Source organism: Sphaeramia orbicularis, chromosome 16 (genome assembly GCF_902148855.1).
Source record: "Sphaeramia orbicularis chromosome 16, fSphaOr1.1, whole genome shotgun sequence".
Lineage (NCBI taxonomy): Eukaryota > Metazoa > Chordata > Actinopteri > Kurtiformes > Apogonidae > Sphaeramia > Sphaeramia orbicularis.
In genome coordinates, this window is record NC_043972.1 from 37,282,579 (window position 1) to 37,301,131 (window position 18,553).

General features: G+C 38.7%; 1 protein-coding gene across 2 annotated transcripts; it reads left to right on the plus strand.

Annotated features, from left to right (window-relative positions):
- Nucleotides 1–370: 370 nt before the first annotated feature.
- gsk3ab (glycogen synthase kinase 3 alpha b) lies at nt 371–17,672 on the plus strand. Of its 2 annotated transcripts, XM_030158765.1 has the most exons (11): nt 371–494; nt 598–783; nt 5,063–5,250; nt 5,445–5,528; nt 8,575–8,685; nt 11,245–11,375; nt 11,644–11,848; nt 13,259–13,354; nt 14,093–14,279; nt 14,439–14,516; nt 14,837–17,672. In XM_030158765.1, the coding sequence occupies exons 2-11, from the start codon at nt 609–611 to the stop codon at nt 14,902–14,904; spliced, it is 1,323 nt and encodes a 440-aa protein (XP_030014625.1). In that variant the 5' UTR covers nt 371–494; nt 598–608; the 3' UTR covers nt 14,905–17,672. The 2 variants fall into 2 exon arrangements, with proteins under 2 accessions (XP_030014625.1, XP_030014626.1); XM_030158766.1 differs by lacking the exon at nt 14,439–14,516.
- Nucleotides 17,673–18,553: the final 881 nt, after the last annotated feature.

Here is an 18,553-nt window from a genome sequence, read left to right on the forward strand (position 1 = left end):
GTGCCTTTTCCTCATGGACCTTGTAGTTTTTCTGGCGATAATAATTCTATTTTGAAGACGCAGTTAAAATATACGTTTTCAAGGTAATCACAGCACCTGTGGTTTTATATTTTTGTATTTTTTGTAAATGTGCATACATTTGCACTTTCGGGAACGTATGTCACTTTTATTTTAGTTATTTCACATACACAGATATTAGTTTGAAGTTATACTAACTTCGTTACAGTAAAATGTAGTATATGCCCATAACCAGTTTTAAACAACATCGAATTATTTAATAAACAAACCGTGCTGTTTGGTCATTAATTTACTGTCATTTTCTTGAGTTTTGTATGGCGGATTCATCCATGGGTGGATTTTATGCCAACAGGAAAACTACGTTTCCCATGAACACACGCGAGCCTTTCGTCGTTGTGCGTCAACTCCCCAGTCCCCCCACCATCACCGTTCTACAGAGGAAGAAAGGGGGAGACGAGCAACCTATACAGAACGCTGTAAGTGTATTTTTATTTTTTATCAGATATGAAAATACAAACGTAAAGCTTAATTATGTACCTGTCTGGCTGCTAATAACGTTAACCTTTGCCCCGGCTATAGTTCACACAAATATGAGCGGCAGCGGGCGGGCCAGGACCAGCTCATTCGCTGAGCCTCCCGGAGCTCCCGGGTCCGCTGCAGCCGGTGCCGGATCATCTGTAGCCGGCGGAAGCTCGACAGGAAAAACTGGGGCTTCACAAGCCAGTGGAAGCAGCACGACGAGCTTTGGGAATTTGAAACTGCCTCGTAAGTATTATACTATATTTCCATTACAAGTCAAAGTTACAGTGCATTACACATGATTTAATGTCTGACTATTTTTCAAACAAAGTGTTAACGTTTATTTAATCTCGATTATTGTTTGCTGCTAACCTTAGCCAGCGAGCTATTAGCTACTAGCTGGTTAGCTTACTTAAGTTAGCTGTGTTTTTCATTAGAGAACCGCGGCCACCAAGGGCTTTCATCGTTAGCTGCTCTGTTAGGCTTGGACCTAATCTAAATCGATTATCTTTTGACTATTAATAACATTAAGTTATTTATTCGGAAACGATGCTAGGTCACAATTATAGCTTTGTAACTCTGGCACAGGGCTTATGTTAGCCGACACTTCATATATTCGTCATTAGTGCCAGATGTGGAGGCTTCTTAGCTAGCTTGCTAACGCTGGAAAACAGTGAGTTGTAAAATATTTGGTGCAAGTTTTGAGGCATTGGCCTGAGCCGAATTTTTTTTGCACTATTTGTAAAAGGTGGTACATGATGCGCCGTCCCCGAAAAACCTGCAAGTTATTTTTAGAGAAAATGACTAAAGTAGGTTTCATGTTTACTCATTTACCAGCGAATGTTGACGGTACCTTAACCAGATCCACCTGAACTTCAGTATGTCTGCACTGATGCATACATGTGTACATCTATGTATACATTCAGGCATTTGATCAAGTATGCAGGCACATAAAAAACACCGTGGCACAATGAGCTTGTAATTGTCAACTTTGGTGGAAAGGAGCGGTAGGTCCGTCTTAAAGGAAGCCATTTGTTAGTTTTATGTCAATAGTTGACCATGCCCATAACCCTTGCCATTTGAGGCCAGGATTGGAATCCCTCTTTAGCTAACAGACCCTTCTGTTGGCTTTGTTTTTGTGATGACGAGAACTTGCAGAATGTCCAGAGGTTACGCATGTAGCTGTTGAGGTTACAGAAATTAATACTGAGGATTATGGTGTGAAATGGCTAATGAACACCATGGATGGAAGTCAACCATCAAAGTTTACTTAAACTGTTGGTAGTCAGTCTTTGTAAAGTTAGTACATGCAGCCAGCCAGTAATTCTTTATTAACTCATCTGTCTCATTAATATTTGTTGCTTTTGACTGCAAGATTACTTCTGCCTTGTTCTATCTGTAGAATGCCTTGGAAATGCCTGTCCTGTTGGACGCAGCAGATACAAAATAAAAGTTGTATTTCAAAATATTGTACCAACACTTACGTTGGTTAGATTTAAAAACATTTCCTCACCCTAGCACACAGTAGTTTGTCGAAATTACACAGCTTAAAATAGACTCCAATTGTGGAAAAATTGAAAACCCCAGACTCATTTTCTACATGCACTGGCAAAACACACATTTTGTTTGCCTGCTCAGATAAGGTTAGGTACTGTGTAACCATAGTCTTAAATAGGCATCTTTCTGTTTCCTTCACTTTTACTAGTGTTACTAAAACTTTTGATAGGGGTACTGCAGATACAGGTGTAGTTGGTAAAGTATATTTAATCTTATCAAAACACTTGTCAGTTGTTTCATGCAGTGGATGTAAAACTGCTGTAAGTTACAAAATTAAAAGCTACCACTTTGTATTATGATGAAATAGGAACAACTAAAATTCACTGTTCAGGAGAATTGAGACACAATTTATGTCATGTGTAGAAAAGGAAAGGATTTGACATTAACTAACTAATACTCAGACTAGTTTATGAGTCCACTTCTCACTGGGTGTGGGTTGTGATGTCTAATTTGGTGTTTTGCTGATGAAAGAAAAGGAAGAGGTTTAGCCATCGTATTTGTTTTAAGCTTTTAGAAATGACACCATCAGATTTAATGTAATTAAAACGACAAAAAACAAAAGTCAGTGTGAATTTGTCTTGGGGCCGATTAAGTTAGATGTGAATATTGATCAGGTTTTTTTGTTTTGTTTTTTTTAAATATCTCTGTTGATATGATACTGTAATTTGCGTAGCAGTATTCTAATGATACTTGAGGGATGTGTATTTGTTCTTTGTCTCAACTAATTGTATAAATACATGACAATAAGAGTGCACTTAAAATTGTTTTAGGTGACAAGCTAGGCTTTGTTTTCTTAATTTTGCTCCATCTATATTCAAAGTTGGTATAATTTCAGAATATTAACATCCTTCTCTACAACCTGTCACCTGTTACAACCCTGGCAGACATGCATTTTTAGTATATTTTGATGGTAAGAGTGAGATAAACTGGAAAAACAGGAAAGAAATTAATGCCCCCCTTAATAGTCAGCAATACCGTTACAACCATATTAAATTGGTAGGTATATAACCTGTACTGAGTACCTTTTATAAATGTGAGTTAAGTTCTAAATAGAGATGTCAGATTTATCACAAGCCTCACTCAGCATCTTGTCAATGAAAACCACCTCTGTTGTGCAGGAGGAGGAATGAGTAGTGTGTAAATTTGAAAAGGACAAAACTTTCAGGGATTTGTCATCAAACTTTAAAGTAAAACTCAGTGTTTGATTTTACACAACTTGATTTTGTTCTCACACTTAAACTTTGCCATTTGCTTTTAAGTGCGGGTGTGCTGAAAGTCACTCTGTTCATCTTTTTTCTCCTACTCATCAGGCTTGCATTGACGTATCAGAAACCAAAGCTATTCACTGACAGCTGGGTAGAGTGCTCATTTTTGCATTCATTATTCAAAGGACTATCATGCCACAGCTGCTTCATATTTAATGCCCCTTGACTTAACTTGTTTAAAAAGACCGTGAAAGTGATGCTAAAAGGCAATACAGTGGAATGGTGTATTGTGAAAGTAAAATACAAGAATGTGCAGAAATCACAGTGCTGAGTATTTTCTGCAGACCTGGGGGTATACATTAATGCTAGTCATGTGGGTATCAACTGTGTTTTCCAGATGACGCTCAAAATGTGTTGTAAAACAAAAGTGAAAAATAATCCAATTGTTGGAGATGATAATTTAAAGAAGTGTCATAGGAACTAAAAAGACACAGATAGCAATAGTGGATGATAAAGCCATATGAGAGGATTTATTAGAGAACCGAAATCCCTTATTAGCTGGCTCCATTTTGTGCGACCTGCCAGAGATCAAGAGGGGTCCTGTTGAGACAAGTGAAGGGAACAAGCCCAGGAAATGGTAGCTCTTCTGGGTGTGCTACTGTCCACCCAATTTTATCACAGGCTCTGACAAGCCTTTTGGCAATGGGCCTCTTCGCCGCTCTTTCTCCCCTCCAAGTGTCATTGCTTCTGGTGCTGATTTGTCAAATCATTCTTGACCCAACACGTGCACAGGCGTAAAACACTGATCCGCTACTTGACCCTAACTAAAACTGTCAGCTACTGTCAGATCTTAAGCATACCACTTTCCTCGATATCTTCAAGGTCGTGCACCTTGATTTCCTTTCCTCCTACACAATCCTCTTTGATAGAAGGCTTGAATTCTTGATCTATTATTGAAATGGGGACACTGAGGGGATTGGGATTACAGAGGTGCTATGCTGGAAATGTGATGGAGCCTATAACACCCTATTGAGACTTTAACAGAGACATGGGTTACAGCTGCAAGGGGGATCAATGTGAACAGGTCAATGCAGGTCACCCAGCTTAGCTTATCTGAGGCATTCTCAGGACCCAGTTCCAGGCATTTCCATGTAGATATGGATTTGTTGTCACATTTGTTAAATTTAACCAACATCTCTAAAAACAAGCTGTGAGCAAAGCCTATAAAGCACTATGGGGAAAGTACATTTTATTTGTCAACTACATGCAAATGGGGTTCTGTATTTTAACAGTGACGTGTATACAGAACTGTTGCATGATTTTTGAGTTGTGATAGTGACAAGAAATCCTCAGACAGGAGTGTCATATGATTGGGTCAAACTTGAGCCAAATGAGGCTTCACTAGACCAACATCATCAGATTCAAGTCTCCTGAATTAAAGGAGTTTAAGCTAGTTTTCCTCAAGGGGATTCGGCAAAGTGTTGTGGGAAGTATCAGGAGCTCATTACCAGCCAGTGGAGTGTGTCTGGGGAACCACCACATAGGTTATGACCATTTAAAGAAGCAGGCAGTGCTTGTTGATGTTCAGCTTCTTTCTCCTCAGGGAAATTTATGGAAAGGCTGAACTAGAGAGGTTATGTCACTTTGTTTCACAATGTTGGACATTATTTCTGTGCCATTTCTGATTATATTTGTAAGGCATTTCGATGAAGCTGCTACCTGTGCATGATTTTTGATATCCCACGTTATTCTTTTCTCCACAGGAGACAGTGGCAAAGTGACGACAGTGGTAGCCACACCTGGCCAGGGCCCAGACCGCCCACAGGAGGTGTCTTACACAGACATAAAGGTTATAGGAAATGGCTCCTTTGGGGTGGTCTACCAGGCCCGTCTCATCGACAGCCAGGAGATGGTGGCAATAAAGAAAGTTCTCCAAGACAAAAGGTTTAAGGTACGCAAATGCAGACTGGCTTTGATAGATATATAGTGTTCCATTGTGCATGTCCATGAAGTTAAAGCCGCTCAAATAACTTCTGTGTTAATTTTTGTCTGTTAAAGGTTAATATGTTACTTGAGTTAAAGACTTATATCAATTTTCAATTGTTCTCCCTGTGCCTTTCTTTTCTCGTGCTTTCCTTATTGTAGAATAGAGAGCTGCAAATAATGCGGAAATTGGACCACTGCAACATTGTCAGGCTACGTTACTTCTTCTACTCGAGTGGAGAGAAGGTGGGTATGCACTGACATGACTTGTTAAGTTACAGCACAGAGCAGTCTGCCTCCACACCCAGCTATTTAATAGTACATGCATCGAGGATGATTCATGCACTTTACTCAAACAACATTTGGCCTTTCTTTGAGGTTCAATTCACACTCTCTTACAGTATTAGATGTACATGGACATCTGTTGAATTGCTTAGTTTTTTTTTTGTACTAATATTTATGCCTGGAAGTGCATCTGAATATTCTTTGAAGTCCCGCATCACCAATTAATCAACATCAGTCAATATGTAACCAATGTATTAACTTTTTTGCTGTGCTTTGCTCTACTCCGGTTTGTTTGTGCTGCCCGGAGAGTTAGAGGAATAGTAAAGCATGTTTAGTTTTGATTTCAATCACGGACCGGTATCCCCCCTGCTCCAACAATCACGGATCACTGCCGCTGCCCTCTCCCCCTGTCTTGTGAATTATTCACCCCCCACCCCTGTCTGTGCACTTCCTGTCTACCTCACAGTTTCATTCTGGGTATGCTTGGGTATTAATACTATATATTAATTGTTGCTTACATTTTAGAGAATGATTTACCAAACAGTTTTTATGTCACTACTTATAAAATATAGACTGGCATCTTTTCCCAAAAGTCTGCTCTCCCCAGTATAAAAACTACCACATGTACAACCCATGGTTCCCCACGGGTTACATACTAGTCTAATATAAGACAATTATACAGTGTTCAATTATACAGTGTTTTAAAGTTGTGTAAATTATCTTTGTGAGATAAACAAAGATGCAACTGTTAATTCACATGTCCACCATTATCTAATATAAGACCATTATATCCTGTGTATATCAGTGTTCTTATTTCTTATATTGGCTGATATATCGGATATCAGCTTTTTTTTTAAGTCCCTAATATCGGTATCGGCACTGGCCCCAAAAATCCCATATCAGTTGGGCTCTACTTTGAAGCTCTTACTCAAAAGTCAGTTAAATATTTTATTGACAATGGTAGAAGTTTACCATGTATACATTTTGTTTACTTAATTATCTCATTTGTTACATAACAAAACATTCCTATAGACAGAAAAATGCTAAATAGCTCTTGTATATTTTAATTGCCTTTCTGTGTGTAAGTTAAACATTGTCAACCATCCATTGTCATGTAGCCATACTTACTGCAGTTAGTTCTGCTGACACTCCAATGACTGCTGTGATTTACTGCAGAGTAAAGAATAAATCCTTTGTCAATGAGCTTAATCAACTTCTAATCTATTTACATTGTTTACAGCAAGTATTTAAGGTAATTCATTTCCCCTTCAGTGTCATCCTGAAAGACATCCTCAGTCCTGCACAATGAATGATTAATTGAAGGAGAAAACAATGTGCATTGTCTTGCTGAGGTGTTTGGCTGGGTGATAATCTCACAAAGGGATTGCGATAAAACTAAGGTCAATAACGATGGTAAGCTTTTGACATGTTGACTCTGTATGGATTGATCTATCGACCTGCCACGCCAAAGCAGTAATCAAAACATCTGTGAGGCACCACATGTGGGTACATTTTCTGACGAATAAATCACAGAGGGCTGTTCAGCACACTTGCAGGATTGTACTAATGTAGTCATATTATTTAAAAAAAAAAAAACTCTGTAGAGAAAGCTATATTGTGTGATGAGGGATGATGCATCTAATAATTTTTTTTTTCCACATTCTCTGTAGACCTGTGTGATTTTTGCACCACTGAAGTCTCAGATGTGCATTCATCTTTGTAATAAGGGGTTTATGCACTACAGATCCACTATAATATCTCTCTGTATGTAGTTGTGGACAGTTTGTTTTTGTTGACAGTCTGATCATGTCCAGAGTTTGCCTTCAGGTCCTGCCATCCATGCCCTGACAGTGAACCTTCTTTCTAAGTTGCTTGGAGCTTTTTCTCTTGTCATCTTGATTCAAAATCAGTATTATTACATATCACAAAGCATGATGGGATAGTAATTACTAGGGGCAGTCATTTGTAAAATTTACAGATAATATAAAATTACGATTTGGCTGAAACTCAGTGCTGGTAAATTGTTTGTGGATATTTAATTTTATACTTCTTTTTAGGCCAGGGGAACGCATAGAAATCATCATCATTATAGAAGAACAATTGTAGTCTGGGTTCCCACAGGGCCTTAAAAAGTCTTAAAAGTCTTGAATTTACAAATCAGCATTTAATACCTTAAAAAATTCTGTAAAAGGTATTAAATTTGATATGGTCGTTCTTAAGTTATGTTGCCATAAAGTTGTTTGTTGTTTTGTGTTTAAATGTCCATGCTGCAAAGAAACTAACGCTAGTCTATTCAGTTACACCTGTTCCAACCTGACAATTTATATTGAAATTAGGAACCAATTATCGATAACTTTGCACCCGGTGAGAAATGACTGAGAATGGTGGGAATCAAGGCATTGGAGTAAATAAATACATTTTCCTAAATTCTAGGAGTCATGAATTTCTGCCAGTTTGGCCATAAAATGGGCATTAAACTCTGTTCTAAATAGTCTTAAGAAGGTCTTAAAAAGTCTTTAATTTAATTTGTAGAAACCTGTAGGAACCCTGGTAGTGTTTTCAATTGTTTCAGCTTCTTATTACACTATTTTTCAATGAGCTTAAATTTACAAAGCAAACTGTAATTGAACACAGATAAACATTAACCACTGTCAATAATGAAATGATGACACCATATTTACTGACATTGGTGAACAAGTCTGATATGTGAATGTAGAAACGACTGCATCCATTATGTTCTTCCGCTAATGCATTAAAGTTTATCCTGAAATTCATGACCCATGTCTAACTAAGCTTTGTATAGCACTACAGAAAGTTCTATTTTTTTTTTTTTCACCAAGTCCCATTATTACACTTCATTTGATTTATTTGTTGGTTATGCCTACAAACCTAAGATTCTGACTTTTGCAAATTCCTCTTGCTGTGACAGCTTAGATTTACACCAATACACTGTTTACCTTCCCCGTCTGACAGTATTTTCCTTTTCTTTTTGTTTCCTCATTTCCAGAAAGATGAGGTGTATTTGAATCTGGTGCTGGACTATGTCCCCGAGACAGTGTACAGGGTAGCTCGGCACTTCAACAAGGCCAAGACCACCATCCCCATCATCTATGTTAAGGTGGGTATATACATGTGCTGCACACACTGCACTGTGATTACCTGTGTTTGTTCAAGCATTCACAACATATGTATAGACATGGAAAGGTTAATTCCAGTCGCTCATTGAAAACCTTTGTTATTGTAGAAATATTCAAGTCAGTAAAGGTCATAGAAGTCACATTTTCATTATCGTATTTGTAGTTTGAAAAGCTGACAACAGGAATTTAGAGTGCAGTCCTAACAAGCAGAAGACTGACATTGATCTGGGGTCAGTGCTGTTCTAATATATCTTATCTATAAAGGATTATGCTGCATTCTTTTCATGATTCTGATGTTCAAACTGCCAAACAGCATTATCTGTCATTTTAAGATATTCGTATTCATAGATATTAAGATATTTATATTCAAGATTTATATATGTTACATGCCGATGGTATAAACAGTGAAATGCAAAAACTGTGCACCAGGCCTGCATGAAGTCAGTCAAATATACAAAAAACTTAAGGAGTTCTAAAGGAGTGAAGTCATATAAGTATAGATATAGTATAAACATTAAAGTCGTACAAAAGTACCATATTGCAGTAACCATCAAACTCTTGTATGTACATAGTGCAAGAAACCACAGCAGAGAAGTGTTTCATTCAGAAACATATAAACACTTAAAATCTGTTGGAAACGCTGCTACTTGACAAGTGTGAGATTTTTGGCAGAGAAGTTTGCAGTTTTTTGCTTTTCAGGACTCATTTATGCAACTGAGAATGTTTCATTTAAGATGAGATTTAAGCTTTAGTCATATTTGTACTTAGATTCATAGCTTGGCTTTGAGGTAGAACTGTTTGTGTTGACAATAGGGCACTAATTTCCATATTGGCTCATTATTTCCATCTGTGTGTCAAACAATAAAATAATAGAATAGATCAAATCTTTGACTTTCATTTTACTCTTACATTATTAAAGCAAATCAATGAAAAGGCTGAGAACTTTGTTCAGTAATTGCCTGTGGATATAATAAACAGCCACGTACTGTTGCTGTGTGTTTTTCACAGACGGCTCACTGTTTAAGGATTATGAAAGCAGAATGGAAGAGATGGTCTCATGGGAATTAATCTGTTTGCAATACACTTGGTTCCCTGTCTAAAAGGGTGCTTATTTTAGAGACAGTGTTTGTGTATTTACTGTGTCTGTTGCAGCAGAGAGGACATTATAGCTGTCTCATGGCCCATTTCCCCACCTCAGCCTGCTGCTCCCCTGTGGCATGCATACAGATCCCTCTCTCTGCATGACACAGTTCCATCTCAGCATGTCTGGGTCTTTCTCCCCCCTCCCTGTCCCTTAGGTTCTCGGTTTCTTCATGTTCTTCATTGTCCCTCTATACCCCTTGTTCACCTCTTCCTCCTCTTCTATCTCTCTGTTCCCCTTTTTTAACCATCATCTCTCTTCCCTCAGTCATCTTGTCTGTAATCATTCTGTAATCTGTGGCCAGCCTGCTGTCACTGCATCATGTGGGTAATGATGATAACTGTGATGATGACTGTGATTTGTCACATTAAGATGCTTACTGTCTGCATTCCACAGACACTTTAAACGGTTGCAGATTTATTATTCTTTTATTCCAGGATGTCGTCATTGAATGAGGACGGGCAGTCAAATAAAATGTGAGCTGAGGATGGATTCACATCTTTAGGGACGATATTCCACATCTGTTATTTATTTATTTTTGTTTAGAAACATGCCACTCTAGGCTGCATCAGACACTACCCAGCTGCTTCCTTCTACATGCACCTACACACTGTGCCAAAAATACAGTGAAGGGCATGTGTAGAAGTAACTTCGCCAGAGGAAATGCACACTGGTTGTGCGTTCTCTACAAAAGAAATAAGTCAAAGACCTTGAGGTCTTTTTAGTTTTTATGTGGGTAGTACAGTAGCCACAAAGTAGGTTTAGCAAAGTACACATGAATAGCAGTCAAACCTTGACATTTTAAAGCTATAATATGAAATATTTCATTTACCAAATGTTATTTGGTATTTTGTTGGCTTGTGAACATGCGCATGTCAAATGTTTCCAATGATTTTCAAATCCAGAAAGTGAAAAGCAATCACTGTATTTGGTGTAACTGTCAGTTTCAGTTGGTCAGCTGTTAAAAGCGTCATATCCCTCTGACAAACATTACTTGCAGCCATTTCTTTAGAACAAAATGGCATAATGTTCTTAAAACATTGAAATGTTACATCGTCATTTGATACATTACCTTTAGTACATCTGTCAGTTTCAGCAGCGGTGTTGATAACAACAACATCTATTATCCAGCTTATCTACTATTACATCTTTTATTGTTGCTTTTGAGTAACAGACCCCAGAGAAAGACATTTCTCGCTGTGCATATAGGTTATACAGCCACTGTATTTAATCTTTGAATTTGCTGGAGGACATCTCAGTCACCTGCCTGAAAGCAGTGAAAAGGTGTATTAGATATTATGATAGGGAATCAGGTGTCCTTGCAATTTCCTATATCAGTGTGATGATATGAAGTTATTAAATGCTCTCGTGCACTATGCCTCTCTCTACCCCCCCTTAGGTGTACATGTACCAGCTGTTCCGCAGTCTGGCTTATATCCATTCCCAGGGCGTGTGTCACAGAGACATCAAGCCTCAGAACCTCCTGGTGGACCCAGAGACCGCCATTCTCAAACTCTGTGACTTTGGCAGGTCAGTACCAGACATCGCCTGTGGACATGTTTGTCTCAAATCGTTCTTTCCTTTGTGACTGTTTTTCAGAGTGCTTGTGTAGTTGGCTGTCTGTTTTGCCATCTTTTTCTCCATCTCTCTTTTCCCTGTGCCCATCTGTCATATGTCTTCTTATGTCCCTGTTTTGGGAAAACAAATACCCAGAGAAATGAGAGGTTCACACTGAACGCCACTCTCTGCTTGAACTGTCTGTTTTTCTGCCCCATCTCCTTTTTCTTCCATCTTCTAGTGCAAAGCAGCTCGTTCGGGGGGAGCCAAATGTGTCCTATATCTGCTCACGGTACTATCGTGCCCCGGAGCTCATCTTTGGTGCCACTGACTACACATCCAACATTGACATCTGGTCTGCCGGCTGTGTGCTGGCTGAGCTGCTGCTGGGCCAGCCCATCTTCCCTGGGGACAGCGGTGTGGACCAGCTAGTAGAAATCATCAAGGTACTGGAGAGGAGCTGCAAACAGTGGGGGGAAAGCCAACAGATGGTTTAAGTCTGACATTTTCATCAACTCAGTCATGGTGTAAAGTTGAGAAACTCTGCAACTTTGTATATATGCATTTTAAAATTCCACTGTTATTTCAACTTTCTTATTTTAATATGATTCAGGTAAACATATTTTGAATTAGGCTTCATTGTGAACCATTTCCAGTTAAAATGTGGGTAATGGTAATAATAATCTTGTTTTATGACCAATCTTGAACAAATAGCTCATTGTAGTGTGTGTCTCTATACCGGTCTTTACCCCAGTCATACAGCCTCTTGCCTTCTTACAGTCATCTCTATATATTGTCCACAAACCAACCAGCTGACAGTTTGCAAGGCTGTGGCGGTGTTGAATACCAAAAGGAAAAGCCCACATTTCTGGACTGAGAAATACACATACAGGGGTTGGACAAAATAATGGAAACACCTTAAAAAATCAACAAAATATAATTTAATATGGTGTAGGTCCGCCTTTTGCGGCAGTTACAGCCTCAATTCTCCGAGGTATTGATTCATACAACTTGTGAATTGTTTCCAAAGGAATTTTAAGCCATTCTTCAGTTAGAATACCCTCCAACTCTTTTAGAGACGATGGCAGTGGAAATCGACATCTTACTTGAATCTCTAAAACTGACCATAAATGCTCAATAATGTTGAGGTCTGGGGACTGTGCCGGCCATACGAGATGCTCAACTTCATTAGAATGTTCCTCATGCCATTCATTAACAATTCTAGCTGTATGGATTGGGGCATTATCATCTTGAGGTGAAGGTGTTTCTATTATTTTGTCCAACCCCTGTACTTTGAAACATTATGAAAGACTTGGATATCAAAAGGTTTTTGGATTTGTGCAGATATTGCAGCGCTGACCTTATAAGACGGTATTTGAAGGAATGAAAGGAGGAGGCTGTGTTTGCATGGTCAGATACAAGTTGAACACTTCCTATTTTTAATTATCGTCTGTGTGGCAACAGTTTAGGTAGAATATTATGTTTTTTGGTTGTTTTTTTTTGAATGAGGGTAAAAACTACAATATTTTGTGCAAGTGAGCCTTGCAAGTCCGAGAATTAAGATGTAAACTATTGGTATGAAGGAGGGAAATTGAAAACTGTTGTTGCTATGCATTGGTTTATATTTCATTGGCAGTTAACACTTATATTCAGCTATAAATGTTGGAGTTAATATACAGAGATAAATTAGTCCAAGAGGCTATAAACAGTGGTTCTAACATAGGAAATATAGTACATAATAAACTTATAAGGATAATGGTGCAGTGATTTATGTGGACAATCCACCAGCTCTTTTTGTACAGACTTCTCATACTTGATACATTGGTAAAAACTACTATTATTGTACTAATTGTCAGGTTCTGGGTACACCAACGAGGGAGCAGATCCGAGAGATGAACCCTAACTACACAGAGTTCAAATTCCCACAGATCAAAGCACACCCTTGGACAAAGGTATGTTCCAACTAGAATATCTAGAATATCAATCCTGGATAATAGAGATGCCAATAAATAAGTAAAGGCTGAGGTTTGCCAATAGTTGCTGATGACTAATAATTAGGTTCTCAACTATAAATACAGTCTCTATACACAAATATACAATCAGTAGGGTTGAACATGATGCTAGAGCTGTCACTCAATTAAATCTCATATAATTGATGGTAATTAACAGTGTTATAGTCTGTTCTGGTGACAATAGAATAAGTGTAATGATTTAATTCTGCTTAGAAATAACATTTTATGAAGGAAAAACATGATTGATCTGGAACTTTGGAAAATATAATAGGTATTTTTCAGTGAACTGTGTAAATACTAATATACAAAGCCCGTTACTGTTTCTTTTACGGTTAGTTCTAATGTTCAATTCTTAAGATATATATCTGTATTTATTACTTCAATCTTCAGTTCAACAGTTATCATGCTTCTTATAAAGTGAGAGAAAATCTTGAGAGTGATTAATTTGAGTGACTACTTGTCGTATTTTTGTGCTCCAAAATATAGGGGTATTAGTCACTATTAGTTAGCCTCTATGGCAATTCACACGTCAGTTTGAGATTTCAGTACCTGTCTGAAAGTAAAAAGGAATAAAGTGGATAGTACAAATGTCACCGCATGGACCCAGATTAAAAGAACCATCAAGGATTGACTAATACAGAACTTTAAATGTCGGGTCCTGGCTTTTGTTCTCATAAGGTGTTTAAGCCTCGTACCCCACCAGAGGCGATTGCTCTCTGCTCTCGACTGTTGGAATACACACCGGTGACCAGGCTCTCTCCCCTGGAGGCATGTGCACACGCCTTCTTTGATGAGCTCCGCCAGCCCAACACCCGCCTGCCCAGTGGACGAGAACTGCCGCTCCTCTTCAACTTCAGTCCCGTCGGTAAGTTCACCTCTGTCCTTTTATCTCACCTCTGTATTCTTTGCTTATTTACCTCTCATTACTGCCATTTAAATGCTTGCTGTAGCTTGACCTCAAATGATAACAAGTCCGTATTATTTAATGTGTGGTTAAAGCTTTGATTATTTCCTGCTCCCTCAGAGCTGTCTATTCAGCCCCAGTTGAACACCACACTCATTCCTCCTCACGCTCGTGCACAGACATCACCTGCCTCACATGGTATGTCGTTTTTATTGTAGTATCTTAAGGACAATTATTGAATGTAGCTTGCTTACTCATTCTGACATTTTTACTGGGCTGTGTATCACTACACTTTTCATAACTGACGCTTAACAATCAGACAACACTAAGTACTTTTGCCTGCACGGTGCATTTCTGGTTATCTCCCCTGGGAATAATCTTAACCCATACACACATGGATTTTTTTTGTCCCATTTTTAAGGATACATTATAGTCATTGAATAAAAACTCTTATCTTATTTGTAAAAACATGACCAAAGACTGTCAGTAATGCATGTAATCCCTCTTTTTTCCTGCAGAGGGCAGTGTGTCAGACAGTACCGCCCAGCCCAGCTCAGCACCTGGATCCATCAGCAACAGCACCTGAGCATCCATCCTTTTGTCATCCCTTCTTTTTGTTTCTCCCCTGTTTTTCCTTTTCTCTCCTCTGCTCCCCTCCCCTTTTAACCTCCTCCCCCTCCGGCTCCAAACTTGAGAAAGAAAAACTATACACACCCACACGAACACTCGCTATGTTCCCTGAATGTTAACCATTTCCAATAGAAAGCAATTTTTTTTGTGGCTGCTAGTTTCAGGAAAGTGTGGGTTGTTTTTTAAGGACACTCAAGTAGCCATGTTTGGACTTAATATAAGCTGCAGTTGTACGTCCAGGCTGGCTCTTGTTTAGTCTGTTAGATTAAAGAGCCTCTCCATTTCCTTGGTAGGATGTTTGGGAGATGAGGAAGGGGGTTGTCCATGTTATGTGTATTTTCTGAATTATAATCAGACTTTTGACTTTTATCACATTTTATGTTCATTTTATTTGCAATAGCTAATTTTATATGTGGCTGTGGTGCCACTGAATGGGGTCCAGTTTGGAGTGAAAATGCAGGCCCTGACTTTTATTGACAATCATCTTTAGTAGAATCAAAAATGTTTGATCCTACAGCCCTCCGTTTAGATCAGTGGCTTTTGTGTCGCTGTCCTACCTTAAATGTTAAGTATTGTCAGTTGGCTCAGTCTAGTGATGAACAAACACTAAGGAGCTTTTAAAAATGCCCCCGTTTGATACCAGACAGAAAATAAGGCTGGTTTTGTCCATGTCATTTTAGATGCAAAGTGATTTTAAATTTTATTACAAGTGAGGGCATTGCAGCCTGTCTTTACTGTTTCTTTTTGAACATTAGCTCCTTCACTACCTTTTTATGTAACTGAGAGGGAGCCTTATATGAACAGAGTGTACATCCTTCAGTTTCTTTAGTATAAGCTTATGTTTTCTTTGGTGAAGCTGTAAACCAAGCGTTTCACATGTTAATTCTAAAGTGGTTATTGCACATCTTAAGAGGAAGCAAAAGGACAAGTTATGTGTACTGTTCAGCCATCAACACAACTTTACACAGAGTAACTATTGGTGTGGAGCTGAAAATTGTTTGTCTATACAGTTCCCTTATGCTGCACAGTAAATGGACTTGTCATTAATTATGCCATGATAGTTTCATATCAACTTGATAATGTTTGAGCGACATCGGGTGCAGGGACTGAGATGGTCTCGAAGTGCAGAGACCGCTGGCTGCTTTCACTGCTCCCCTGTGTCTCCACAGTCATTGAAGCTAACGGACACATGTTGGAAAACATACATGTGCATGTTGACTGAATGAGTTCTGTTTTTGCGATTGTAGATTTGTCAACGCCCTCTCCCCCCGTTCCCAAACAGCCTGCCTGTGGCGTTCATATCATACACGTTCTTGTTCTGTAACAGTGCTAGGAACTGGTCTTGAATGATTACGCAGCCAACAGTCCACCGTCTGCATGGACTCATTTTGTTTTTTCCATTGAGCATACATGCATGTTCAGCCCAAGTTGTCCACACTGTATTACTTCCACTAATATAAGTAATAATCTGACCAGAAATTATGCTCAAATCCCTGAAACCCTGACAGCTTTTGGAGCATCCCCTTCCATTCCTTTCTGCCTTCTGCTTCCCTCTTCTCCTCTTTTTTTTCCACTGCTAAACTGTAAATATCAAGTACCTTTTATTTTATTTTGTTATTTTTGTTATTATTGTTATTATATTGTTGTTCTTGTAATTTTTTTTTTCTCTAGTAGACCGGCGCAGCAGCGGCGGGACTGTTTATCCTCAGTCGCAGTCTGTAAATACGATTTCATTTCAGTCCCTGGTTCAGGAGGGAAAAACAGAACAAAATGTTTCATTTTTATTCTCTCTCCCTCCATTTCTCTCTTCATGACTTCCCCGTTTCCCCCATAAATGTTGTCATGACTGTTTTATTTATTGTATCATGTTTCTTGAGGGGGGCATGGGTGGGGTCAGGGAAACTTTTATTTTCCACTTGGGTGGTAGAAGTGAGGGATTAGGGCTTTGTTTCTTTTTCTTTTTTTTTTTTTTAATTCCAAATATTATCCCATCCATGTCACATGCAAAACGATTCACATCCAAGATACTGTACTCTGATCCAGGCGTTTGGAGTGTGTTTCCAGTCACCGGTCTCGTATGTATGCAGATGCACATACTAGCCATTATGTGGAACTCCAGTTTTCCATTTAACTTCAATGTGAAGGGAATGTTACAAGCCTCTGGATCTTTGGGGTCACGTGGGAGGGAGCACGGATCAGCCTGGGTGTGTTTATGAATGTTTTTGTGTGTGTGTGTGTGTGTGTGTGTCTGGAGGACGGGGAAAAATGATTCTGTCCACTGACGAGTAACATCTCCTTTGTCTGACTGTTTTTGTTCTGTTTGTGGTATGAGTGCAGTGGGGGTAACCTCTTCAATAGTGTGTATGCTTCACCCATACTTAGTGAGTTTCTTGAGCACAGCTGCAGGGAATGTATGTGTGTTTGTACACGTGCTGGCAGACGTTATTATCTGTATTCTTTTCCTAAACGAAAAGCTGACTAAATGTGCTATTTTAATGTTTGTTTGGTTTTTTTTTTGTTTTTTTTTTTATCTTTGTCATATTTTGTTTTAAATTTGCTGTGACCCTGCTCTTTTATCACCTTTTGTCTGCGAGTGAAATGTTATTGTCAGGAACAGAATAGTTGGATGAAGGAGATGATGAAAAGAGAGGGATGGAGGGAGAGAGACAGTTTTTGTTTGTTGGTATAAATAATTAAACTCATTAATAAAGTGATGAAACTGTTCTTGTCTAACATTTATCATTTAATTATAGCTGAATAATTTACTCATGTTAACAAGATCGCAGCGGAGATCCAAGTCATGATATTTTAAAAGCATATTTGATGATTATTGGCAGTTCCTCATGTAGATGGAGGAAAGAAAAAACAATAGGTGGTATGAGAAGTAAAGGCATTCATGTTAGATAAACCCTGTACAACATGTAAGAGGACATGAGATTGTACATGGCTACAAAAAGGATTTTTGCATTTGTGCGACTGGCAGATTCATCAAAAGTAATCATAAGGACAAGCAAGAAAAGACTGAGGCCAGTTGAGTTATGAAAAGTACTCCCTGCTTGAAAGGCTTTCATGTCATAGTGTGCTTCATCAGAAACGGAGCAAAATGTTTATTTAATGCTGAGGTGGGTTGAACCTGTCAAATCATTTCTTTTCACAGCTCAGATAAGGTACTACTTTTATTTTGATGCACTGGTACTCGACTCAGTTCCTCAACATCTTTTAATCACACACCCTCTTCTCCTTGTAGAGACTTTTCATTTTAATATGAAATTTTAATTGGACATTTTAAGCTTATTCATCTGGTATGAGTCAAAGCAGTTAATTCTCTTCACATACAATACTGCCACTCATGTCTGAAAATGTCTGAGCGTCACATTGAATTCAGGTCTTGTTCGGTTCAACTTCAACAACCTTCAGCGCTAATGTCCACACAGCACAGTATCTTCATGTCCATCCTAACAAGGACCAATGTAGACTCTAGTGTGCAACCTTCTCAGAATTTAAATCTTACTTCCAAGCAAGAATCTGCTGTCCAGGGCTGTAAAAGGATTTAATGAAGTCTCAGGGTGTCTGTGAACTTTGTTCTCTTCGTCTCTCCCCGAGTT

Coding starts and splice junctions, on each gene's coding strand:
- gsk3ab (XM_030158765.1), top strand. CDS start 609: ATGAGCGGCAGCGGGCGGGCCAGGACCAGCTCATTCGCTGAGCCTCCC. Junction 5,251..5,444: donor TCCAAGACAAAAGGTTTAAG/GTACGCAAATGC, acceptor TCCTTATTGTAG/AATAGAGAGCTGCAAATAAT. Junction 8,686..11,244: donor TCCCCATCATCTATGTTAAG/GTGGGTATATAC, acceptor ACCCCCCCTTAG/GTGTACATGTACCAGCTGTT.